A 12,012-nucleotide genomic window follows, 5' to 3' on the forward strand; every position below is an offset into this window, starting at 1 on the left:
TGTACTGTACTGCTAACGTTGAAACCAATTTTGAGTGAACTATTTTTAGATGTACTTACCTGTTCTGATAAATATTCCATCTGCTTCATCGTCTTCTCATATTCGTGTATGTCGATCTTGTCTGAAATTAAAATTGAACGCAATTATTGTATATTAAATAAATTTCACATATCCTGCCTATCATTGTCGATCTCAATGCTACTAGCCCTTTTAGGCATATATGTTGTATAAAGGATGAACCTTGCTCTTAAATCTGTTCCATTGCTCGTATAACCTTCAAATAAAAACATATCGAATCACATGTACTGGTACAAAATTTAATGATAACTTTTTTTTTTTTTTTTTAACTCGAAGCCAAGACTGAGGCACATAGTTATTGGCAAATGTTATGACAGTTCTCCGCCAGCCAGTTTGGGTACTAAGTAGCATTGCCAGGAGTACAAGTAAGGGGAACGTGCGAGACGCCGTTCCCCCACTTTTAGAAAATGTTTATGGCGTCCCCCACTTTCGAAAAAAATACAATGGGGAAAGATTTGCACGGGGGATGGCGACCCCCACCTTTGCAGATCCACTTTTACCCCCTCAGTACTACAAATGAACGTACATGTAAAGAACGTTTAGCATTCGATTTTTTTTTTATCTAACCTCTTCTTTGGAACGAAATAGAGGGTGTTTCAAAATGAATATGGGGATTTAATGCTTTGTAGTATTTATTACAAAATTATCATACAATTATAAATAATTCATAAAATGAAAGAGTAACTCAAACAGTTTTTGCAACAAGTATTCAATGTGAGTACCATTCGTCACATGGCACACATCGACTCGACAGGCGAGAAAGGCCCATAAACTTTCCGCCGCGATATGGCATAAAACATATTCAATTTAGGGGAGTCTCGTTGCAACTGTACCATCTCGTGGGGATCTGCTGACCCCCAGATGCGAACATTATGAGTGTTCGCGTTGCCAATTGGATGAAATGTCGATTCATCGCTAAAGACACGATCCAGAAAATCTTCATCGTCATGCAGCAACATTTCAGCAGACACATAAACTGCAATCTGTAGGCTTTGGAGCTTGTAGCAACTGCAAACGATAAGGACGTAGTTGTAAGCTTCTCCTTAAAATTCTCCACACAGACTTTTGCACTGTAAGTACAGATTTATCTTTGCAAAATGTAAAACACAAAAGCTTTCTGCTTAGGGTACTAGTCGCCATCTTTGCTACCAGCACTTTCTAACGGCAGCTAAACGAAACAAAACTGTAGATAAAGGCATGCGTGCAAACGAAATTGTTTGAGTTGTTCTTTCCTTTCATGTATTATTTGTAATTGTAAGTTAATTGTAATACATACTACAGAGCCTTAAAATCTCGATATTCAGTTTGAAACACCCTGTATGTAAATGTTTTTAATAATAATAATAATAATAATAATAATAATAATAATAATAATAATAATAATAATAATAATAATAATAATAATAATACAACTAAGATCCTTTATAATTAAAATTGAATAAAAAGGAAAATATTCATTTCCACTGTTAAAAGGGCATACCAGCTATGTACACTCATGTCCAAAACAATTGTCGCATATCTATAACTGTCTTCTTGTAAGAATATAATTAGATAACGATTTTGCAGGATACTTTTAATACTGATACTATGTGTATAATCGGGAAATGTATATTTCTGGCAGATTTCTAGGAAAAGAATTATAAATACGAAAATTAGAGTGAGTAAAACAAAATGTTGCTAAATGGACAAGAAAGTTTTATTTTTGTTTTATTGTTCTTAATTACTGCTCTTTTGACATGAAATTTGCCACATACACGTCTTTGCCAATTATACACGTACTAACAGTAAGAAATACCGGGCGAATTCATTATCAAATTATATTCCCACAACAACATATTTATAGACATGCGACAATAATTTTGGACATGAGTGTACATACAAACCATCAGAGGGACTAATATTGCCTCCACTACACAGAGTTAGCCATTTTGTGTTATAACCAAGAGGTGCAAGGGAGGAAGCGCGCATCCAGAATGTGTTGTTAGGAGGGGTCTATTATCCGGGGTCGAACACTGCAAGACGCTATCCTGCAGTGACGTAACTAGGGGCAAACGGGGCTTGTATCCCGGGCGCCGGATTGGGAGGGCGCAAAATTGGGCAAGTTTTTGGGGCAGCATTTTGGTTTGGTTGGTCAGGGGGGCACTGAGGCGAGTTTATACCCCGGGCGACAACTAGCCTAATTGCGACGCTGCTATATACTATGTAGTATTGAATGAGTATTATTTTGAGCCGGAAAAGGAGATAATTAATCAAATACTGCCACCTATAGCCTTATTCATAAAAAAAGTTTTTAATAAGAAAAGAAATAGTACAAATGAAGTGTAAGATCAAATCTTTATGCCACATCAATTATTTCTCTGCTTAACAAGTATAGCTTTATTGAGAAATTGTATACATGTAGGCCTATATCAAATTATGAAGTTTTGTTGGGGGTTCGAACCCGGGCCCGGTCCAGCCCGTGAATTTATAATGTGAGGCCCGAGTTCGTGCTATTATCAAATGAGCCCAAACTACAGAAACTTAATAATTAACGCAAAATTGTATTTTTTTTTTATTTACAGCAATTAGAGTAAGACTATTCATGGCTTGGGATTGATTATTTTAACACTTTGTACTTTCTTTAGATTTAAGATCTATTTTCGATAGTGTCTGAAGAAGGATATGCTAGATATCCGAAACAGTTACAAATTATAGTTTGAAGTTTTAAGCTTTGGTCAGTGTCTCTTTTGTTAAAGCAATTAGAGGTTTGATTTTTCAGTTGTGCTTTAAAAGTTCTCCAGAAAGAACAGCGCAATAAACATCGTTGTACAGTAGGGCCGCGGTGGCTCAGTAGTAGAGCGTTCACCTCTGGTAGTGTGGTCCCGGGTTCGATCCCAACTCCCGCCAAGTGAACTTTGTGGTGGACAAACACCATATGCAAGGGTTCTCCCACTTTTTTCATTCCACCATTTCATTCATTTCTCATAATCACCGACTCCTTTAGCCTAGCCAGCATTACCGTAGGACGTAAAACTTAAGATTTCTTTTCATTTCATTTCGTTGTACAATATATTTACATACTGTTAGGCTGAAAGATATTTTTGAAAGAAAACATAAATACTATAATCATCGCCGCTGGATTTTCGAAGAGTAGTCATTTCTTTATTTAAAAAAAAAAAAAAGTCAAACATACTAATTTGCTCTGACCACATACTATAGTACTTAATATATTTATGTTCAGTGGCGTATTTAAGGGGGAATTCCAGGCTTAAGCCCCCCGAAATTTTATTCACTATTTTAAAGTAAATGAAATATCTTGCAGAATTTTCACATTTGCAGTAATAAAGTTAGCAAAGCCCTCAGAAACAAATTCTTAAATACGCCACTCTTTATATTACATAGTTTATTTACTGCAGTTAAATATAAATACACGTACGTAAATAATTGCTGTTATATTATGTATTACTATATGTGCACGAGCGCATCGAAATGTGTGTTTTCACGACTATGTTTGTATCAATCTTTTGCCTCCTTGGAATTGGTAGTTTGCCCCCATTTGGAAAACAATCCTCCAAACGTCCCTAAATGGAGTCCTCTATTTTCAATTCTTTTGAAAAGAAATTTCAACATCTATTTTCAAGTAATCTGGTATGGTCTTCAAAAATAGCAATAGTAATTTGATCCGATCTTTAAAAAATATATATTTCAATTATTTTTCTTTCTTTTGTTGCTATACTATACGCATTAGCATAGGTAATAAGGAACAACATTTTACTAGCCCAAGAAAAAAAAAGCTACTAGTCCACATCCCACATTCCAATCGTGTTTATTATAGTCTTTACTGTTTAATAACTCGTCCGCACCGATAAACCACTCGCCCCGGGCGAATGGGCGAGTGCTTATTTGCATCCCTGTATTAACAGAATAATTTAATGTTTTGAATGTAATAGCCATGTAAGGACGAATATCTTCATTTTTTGCAGTATGTTGATAACAAAAACATGGAATATAAGTTATAAGAGATATAAAGCATAGGGCTTATCTATGAGCAGGTCTTGTTTTATTGCCAATAAATATCAGCGTAACATTTTAATCTTTGCAGTTGAGGTAGAAACAAGGATTTCGTGTTTCACAAAAGTTAGAAAGTAACAAAAGCTTCAATATGGAAATCCATGGTTAGTGAACTGCCTGAATTAGAACGTAGAAATGAATTCTAAAGAGGAAAAGTTAAAATCAATTCCTTAAATCAATTCCTCGAGTACATTTTCGTAGGAATTTTCACTATCATAGGCCTATTTGTGACGCGAAATGCGAGCTTGATGCTCTTAAAGCATGCTTCATTTGTATTTCTTCTTTCCAGACCGTGTCGTAATGTTATTTGTGCAATGATACTAAAATGTGGAATATTTGGCAGAATATCTCTTTTTATAAAATGGCTTGTTAATGTTATCAGGATAACATTGGAATCAGTGGCAAAGTGTGCAGTGAAAAATTAGGTAGACATATTTTGTGTTTGCATGAGCTTTGCAGGTTCTTATCTTTTCTTGATTCACTTCTTGAACTTTATTTCATGATCTCCAACAGCAGCATGAAAAAACACCAACTGATACACTTCTTGCCAGTAGTATTATATAGGGTACCAGAAATTATTTTTACAATTTCAAACGTTCACAACTCTTTAATGGACAAAGATTTTTACATTCTGTCCTTTGTAGTGAATAATGCAACTAATAAAGTTTATGCACAAAGTTCATTAGTACACCTCAATATGTGCACCGTTCTTGGCCCTAACCACATCCAGTCTGTACTAGTGGTGGGCACAAAAACCGTTTTCCTTTCGGTTTCTTCAAAACTAGTTCGGTTTTTCACCGGATTCGGTTTCGATTTTCTTCAAAACCGGTTTTTTTTTCAAAATTTGTTCTATTTCTGACCAGAATAGTGTTTCGTTGTTCTCCGGAAACCGAATCCGTTTCCACAGAAATAGTTTTATGTGTTTTCCAGAAGTTTTCACCGAACCGGTTTTGGAGAAAATCGAAATGGCGGTTTTCCGGGTCTCGTTTTTTTAGAAACTGGTTTCCGGTTTTTATAAAAACCAGTTTTGCCCATCCCTAGTCTGTACTCAATTTCCTGCCACGTAGGCTCTAACATCTCGTGTGTGACAGTGTTAAGAGCGGCTATAATGCGGGTTTTTAAGTCAGCTATGTCAGTAGCCGGTGTACGGTAAACACTGTCCTTCACAAAACTCCACAGAAAAGAGTCGAGGTGTGTAATATCTGGCGACCTCGGTGACCATGGAATGGGGCCACCCTGTCCAATCCATCGGTTGGGAAAGGTATCGTCCTGGTCCTTTCTTGTGCAAGACAGGACCTGTTGTCATGAAGCTTGTGTGCCATGCACGGATGGTGGGTCGGGATGGTGGCTCACTGTGAAATTGTGTTCCTAAGTTCTGTTGGACTTGTGTGTCCGATTTGGTCTCTATGAACCATGCCACACACTGTGCTTTCTCCTGGGGGGAAGGGGGAGTCCACATGCTCACTTACACCCGGGTAACCTAAAACGATAAAACATAATGAAAAACTTTATGAGTTGGCCCATTCACCGCAAAAAAACACAATGTAAAAATATTTTTTCATTAAAAAGATATTAACATTCGAAATTGTAAATATAATTTCTGTACACCCTGTATATTCATTACAGCTATCAGATTTCACACAGTCTTTTTGTAGTGATTGACTAGTTCACACTTTACATATTTTTTTAGATAAATAACAGTTCGAAACAGAATGAAGTACACATCTTCATCGTTGGGAGCACACTGTATGTATGTTATGGAAAATGGAAACGTAATAAGTGAGCATTTTATTCTGTTAAAGTCTTCGCTATCATCTTACAGGTAAATTTTATCTTTACTTCACTTGCTTCAGTAATAGTCTTTTCTTCGTATGTAACACATTTCTTTTGTAAGCTTTTAGGTATTGGTATACGTATGGTTAATCACTACCCTTAAGTTCGTTTTGGATTTTGGGTTTCACTGATAAATTTTCAAAACATTTGTCTACACCCTGATTCTTATATTGTACCCCGGGCAGGCACGTAGCCAAGGGGGGATCCCGACCTCCCCCCTTCGAGGCCAGAAATGAAAAAACTAAAGAAGGCTGAAACAAAATGGAGTGAGCAAAAGAAGGATCAGCGTTTAAAATAAAAACTACAGGAAGTTTATGGTTACTCTTTCTTATGAGGAGATTTGTATTACTTGCAATACATGGTGGCGAGGTGAGCGAGATATCCTGGAAGAGTCAGGGAATTTGAAATTTCTAGAAAAGTTACGGAATTCTCAGAATTTCTGCTACTAGTTAGGGAGATTTCAAGCTTCCAAAAGCATAGTGTAACAGCGTGAACATTTTTTACCATAATTTTTTGTCATCGCATCCTTGCAGTATCAAACATGTTATATCAAAAACAATTTTCTATTACTCCTTTAACCTTTCATTTGGAACAGACAGTAGTTGACGGAATAATAAAAACCAAAATTTATGTGGAAAGAAAGTTCTATTAACATTTGATTCAACAGAAGAAGTAATGCAGATATTGTAAAATATTTTACAAGACATAATTCTATATGTACACTCATGTCCAAAATGATTGTCGCATATCTATAACTGTCTTCTTGTAAGAATATAATTTGATAATGATTTTGCAGGGTACTTTAAGTACTAATACTATGTGTATAATCGGGAAATGTATATTTGTGGTAAATTTCATAGGAAAAGAATTATAAATATGAAAATTAGAGTGAGTAAAACAAAATGTTGTTAAATGGACAAGAAGGTTTTATTTTCGTTTTATTGTTCTTATTTACTGCTCTTTTGACATGAAATTTGCCACATATATGTCTTTGCCGATTATATACATACTAACATTATAAGAAATACCGGACGAATTCGTTATCAAATTATAGATCTATTCCTAAACAACATATTTATAGACATGCGACAATAATTTTAGACATGAGTGTACCTTTTATAATAGTGAATATGTACTTTTTTAATAATAGTTGAGGTCATAATGAAAGGAAAATTGTTATATTTGAATAAACAGAGGAAGGAGGTAAATATTGTAAAATCTTTTTCAATACGTTTTTTTATTATTTTACTCGAGATTTCTTCATACTTTGTTATTAAAATTCTTATCAACATATCCTCATTTTATTGTCCTAACAAACCAATATATGTTGATAGTAAAGTAGTTTAGCTTGATCGAGCTAATGGACCTTCAGAATTTCATGTCACTCTCCCTCCCCCCTCCCCCCGTTAAGAAATCCTGCTTAAACGAACCAATATATGTTCCAGTAAAATAGTTTAGAATGATCGAGCCCCTCGTGTGATGACCACAGCATTTCATGTCATGGACCTCCCCTTCCCGAAATCCTGGCTACGTGCCTGCCCTGGGTGTAACTTGGCACATTATTTTGTTCGTGAGATATTTACATAGAAATGCGAATTAATTTCCTAAAATAATTCTCCACAAGCACCCTAAAATTCGCACGATCAAAAAAGCATACTACTCTTTACATTTAATTATTTTCAAACTAATTAACTAAAAAGTAAGTAACAAGAGCAGCAAGTCATTTCTCCTTCCCTTCGCAGTCGACTTGAACCAAGTCGCTTTACCCGTTTCTTACTTCATGAACAAGTCATTAATAATAGAGAATTCGGAACAAGCGCTTTCGAACGACATACGTCACATCTTAATAACCAGTTCACATAACAACTGATTCAGAATAAGCCTCCAGGTACGTGGGGGCTCTGGTTCGATCCCAGCTCGCGCCAAGTAGATTTTATGGTGGACAAACACCATATGCATGAGTTCTCTCAGGGTTCTCCCTCATTCTCATCACCATCGTCTCCTTTAGCCAACACGTCATTTCCGTAGAACTAAAAATTTTCATTTCTTTCTCATGTTCTTAACAAGTTAGCATAAAATTTTGTGTTCATCCGATTGTTAACATTTACTCTAGAGTTAATTGAGTAATGAAACATTTACTATAACTTGTACCATGATTTAATTTCCTGCTTTCCTATCGGTCAATGGGGAAAAGGCTGAATATTTGGTATCAGCAGAAAGGGAAGTAAATACCCCATTTCTGCCATCTCCTATCTCACAACATTCAATATAAACGGTTCCATTTTAAATTATTCGTGCAGTCACGTAGACATGTTTTAACTCTTCAATCATCGATTAACTGATAAAAGGTTGTTTTTTTTAAAAGTATTCTCGTATTTTGATTGTAAGTACCATTCGCCGTTGCGATTTTAAGTGATAAGAGACTCATTGCACCTTAGCCTGTGTTGACCCATAGGATTTCAGGGTATGACTGATAAACAGCGGAAGAGTCCTTTTACCAGCCAATCAGTGGTTAGAGCACTCCTGTGAGCTTACTATCAGCTCTTATCCCACTTTCTAACACCCTTTCAAAGAGAGGTAATGGGATATGACCATTAAATGGTAGACCAAGGTCTATTTCCCAGTTATACCTACTGGTAGAAAGAACTTCTCCAGAGATTAGGGGCTTTATGCAGAGTCGTTCTGACGCGTGATTAGTGCCATACTAAAGAGTTCGACTAACATATGTTTCCAGCAGTAGTCAGGCTTTTAGTGTGACGCTAATCATACGTCAAAACGACTCTGCATAAGGCAGCAGGAGTCTAAAACAGTGTTGTCAGCTGACAATAAATTTCCGTAGAACGGGAAATTTTGAACACTTCCAGAATGAGAGAATATTTTTTTCAAAATAGGCAGAAAATAGCAAAATTGTCTGTAGCACATTTTTTATTCTTTTCTTGTTTCCCATTCTTTCTCTCTCACGCACACACAAAAAGAGTCACTCACTCATCTTAAAGGTCTTCCCTAAAACCCCACCTTTTTTAAAAAAAAAATAGGGAATAATTTAAAGACAATGAAGAATATTAAAAATGTAGGAAGAAGCCAGATAGTATTTATATAGTAATGTTCCAAGTGCTTGTGTTTAGAAACACCCAACATGTGTTCCTATTTACAAACAACAACCATGAGCATCTTACTACGGAGTAATATAGATGCAGACGACAGAGACTAAGGACGACAAGGGAACAGCAGCGCCACCGCCTGACCTGGAGCGCGTATATAACCGAGAGGATTCATGGACAGCTACCAGTCTCGATTGATCACCTCACCTTTAGCTTGCTCTAGTGCTTCAGGAGATACCTAAACCAAATCCTCTAGCTTGCTTCGGAACTCTTGGCTTCCCGCTTAGCTTCCTTCGGAGTTCTCTCAGGATTCATAACCTCATTTGCTTAGCTTGCTTTGGAGTTCTGTGACTATTTACTCCCTTTCTGCTAATCTACTGCACCTAGCTTACTTCGGACCTCTGTGGTGATTCTGCCCTAGGCTGCTCGGGCCTTGGGTCACTCCTCCCTACGTTATATTGAAGAATTCACATTATTGTATAATTTCTGTAAAATACTGTTTATATAGGGCTTTTATAATAAAAATTCGTAGTGGGTAACGATTTCGGACTGTAATTTACTCTACCTATGCTCTACCTACATCTGCACAAGCAAAATTTTACAATACAGAACGGTAATATATGGAGTTAGAATTATTTTTAAGATTTTTCGTATAGTACAGAAATTTTGGACCCCAATAATTGTGAGGTCATAAACTGTGCACCCAAATTTCTGGTCTATAAGAAAATATTTAGAAACGGTTATTAGATTTTTCTTAAATACCATTTTGTAGATAGTACCTAGCTCACTTTTTTCAACGTTGATATTGTTCATGGCCCCTGTGTTATTCAATAAAATTCAAAATCAAGGTGATGAGCTTAGAAAAGAACCGCTTCCATCTAAACAAGCATAGCCAGCAACCATATGAAAAAAGAAAGAGATTGGTCATAGTCGTAAAACACAAAGATAGACTGGAACTACACATTCCTGCTGCAAAATGACCATTAAATAGGTGTTTATATAGGTTGTAGTTTATTAAGGTAAGAATAAGTTATGACAGCTGAATACTCACTGGTAACAGAGGACATCTTGCTCATTTTCTTCGCCAACTTGTCAATGTCTTTCCTCATTATAATCAGTTCATCCTGGATGGCTTTCGTAAGAGAATCCATGTCTATCGCCCCATACTGACCGCTGACCAACGCCTCCAGACCCTGCCCTGCTTTCTGTGCAGGCTTCCTCCTAACATCGCTCACACCAGCACCTTGAACTTTGCCTTCGTCCGCTCGAGTCACAAATTCACTAGACTCTGCTATACTAGACTCTGCTATACTCGACATTGTAACGCTGGACAACCTGCTTCTGCTGCCACCTGACACCTTAGTCACTGGAACTGGAACGCCCTGATCCAAAGCTTCGTTGAAAACATTTCCAGGGCCAATCATTCCACGTGGTAGAGAATCTCTCTTGGCACCAAGGAACTCCCAGAGCTTGGCAGAATCCTCGATCAGCTTGTGTTCTAATTCGTCCACCTTCCGTTCCGTCTCTCCAATGCCTTTTAGTCCATCCTGGAGTTCAGCTGCCAACACTTTGGCGTCGTCCGTCTCCTTTGCTAAGTCCTCAATCATCGATGTCAACTGCCAATACACAAAAATCTCATATACTCTCTGACATTTTGTAAAAATAAAACTCAACATTCACACACTATTTTTATTCTTTGCTATCTTCGGAACAACGTCATAAAACAACTACTGTCTGATAGAGCAAACTCCTCAGCTTTATGGAAGAAATCCAAAAACATAATATTCAATCATATTGGGGGAGCTTACTTTCAGAAAGCAATTGGATCCTTCATACAAAGTTTAAAAGCCCGAGTCTTCAAACAAAAAAGACTATCTTTGACGGCCAAAATTAGTTATATTATTTGTTAGTGAAGACGCTGATCGTCACAGTTGCTTATTTGTTTAAGAATTATCATTTTTTAAATCTTTTGTAAAATTTGTAGGAATGGACATGTTATTTGTTGAAAATAATTGCTTATATACAGTTATTCAGAATAGAGCGCTTATCTCTGGTTTGTGTGGTCTCTGGTTCGATCCCCAACCAAATAAGATTTGTGGTGGAAAACATCGTGTCCGTGGGTTTTCTCCGGATACTCCCGTTTCCTCCCACTTTTTCATTCCACCAATTCTTCCACCATCATTCATTCACTTGCTTTAATCATCGTCTCCCTTAGCCTAAAGGACATAAACGTGGGACGTTAAACTGAAAAATTTCATTTTTTCACAGTTATGCAAAATAAAAAGAAAATACAATCATGAATAAATCCCCAACTAAGTGAGATATATATATATATACAGTGCGTTCCACGCATAACACTAAGGCCCATCTCCTGAAGAAACAAAGCCAGATAGAAGCATGAAACCTTTTGTACCCTTGAAGGGACTCAAAAGACAATATTATGCCGATAAAGAAAATCCCCCATGAAGGGGTCTAAGGGGAAGGGGGTTACAAGGGTAACGAGTATTTCGACCGTACTTACGGATAACCGCCATGATGGATAGAGACACGATAGCGACAAGCAGTTTCCAAAACTGGTTTCTACACGCCATTAGCTTTCAAAGGAGATACCACACGATGGGGGTTGCTATTTAAACTTTTATAGTTACCCCCGTAACTCCACGAAGTCCCCATCTTGGGGATTCTCCTTATTAGCATAGTGTTGTCTTTTATGTTCCTTGAAGGATACGAAAAATTTCATGTTTTTATCTGCCTTGGTTTCTTCAGGAGATGAGCCTTAGTGTTATGCGTGGATCGTACTTCGACCGTACTTTACGGATGGCCACCATGTTGGATAGGGTCACACTAGCGACATGTAGTTTCCAAAATTGCTCTATACACGTGATTACCTTTCAAACGAGATACAACACGGTGGGATTGCTATTTAAAATTTTGTAGTTACCCCCGTAAC

The 12,012-nt window shown here is 36.9% G+C and overlaps 1 protein-coding gene across 2 annotated transcripts in view; it reads right to left on the minus strand.

Moving 5' to 3' along the window:
• The window catches only part of LOC145664990 (uncharacterized), a 111,569-nt gene that overhangs the window by 43,296 nt on the left and 56,261 nt on the right, over positions 1-12,012 (minus strand). For both annotated transcript variants that reach the window (XM_081732167.1, XM_081732166.1), the window contains exons 6-7: positions 10,114-10,678; positions 60-121 (exon numbers count right to left, since the gene is read on the minus strand). In XM_081732167.1, coding sequence (XP_081588293.1) covers positions 60-121; positions 10,114-10,678 — 627 coding nt within the window. The remainder of the gene's footprint in view (positions 1-59; positions 122-10,113; positions 10,679-12,012) is intronic.

The sequence above is a fragment of the Thermobia domestica genome, chromosome 11 (assembly GCF_964235325.1).
Source record: "Thermobia domestica chromosome 11, izTheDome1.hap1.1, whole genome shotgun sequence".
In the NCBI taxonomy this organism is placed as follows: domain Eukaryota; kingdom Metazoa; phylum Arthropoda; class Insecta; order Zygentoma; family Lepismatidae; genus Thermobia; species Thermobia domestica.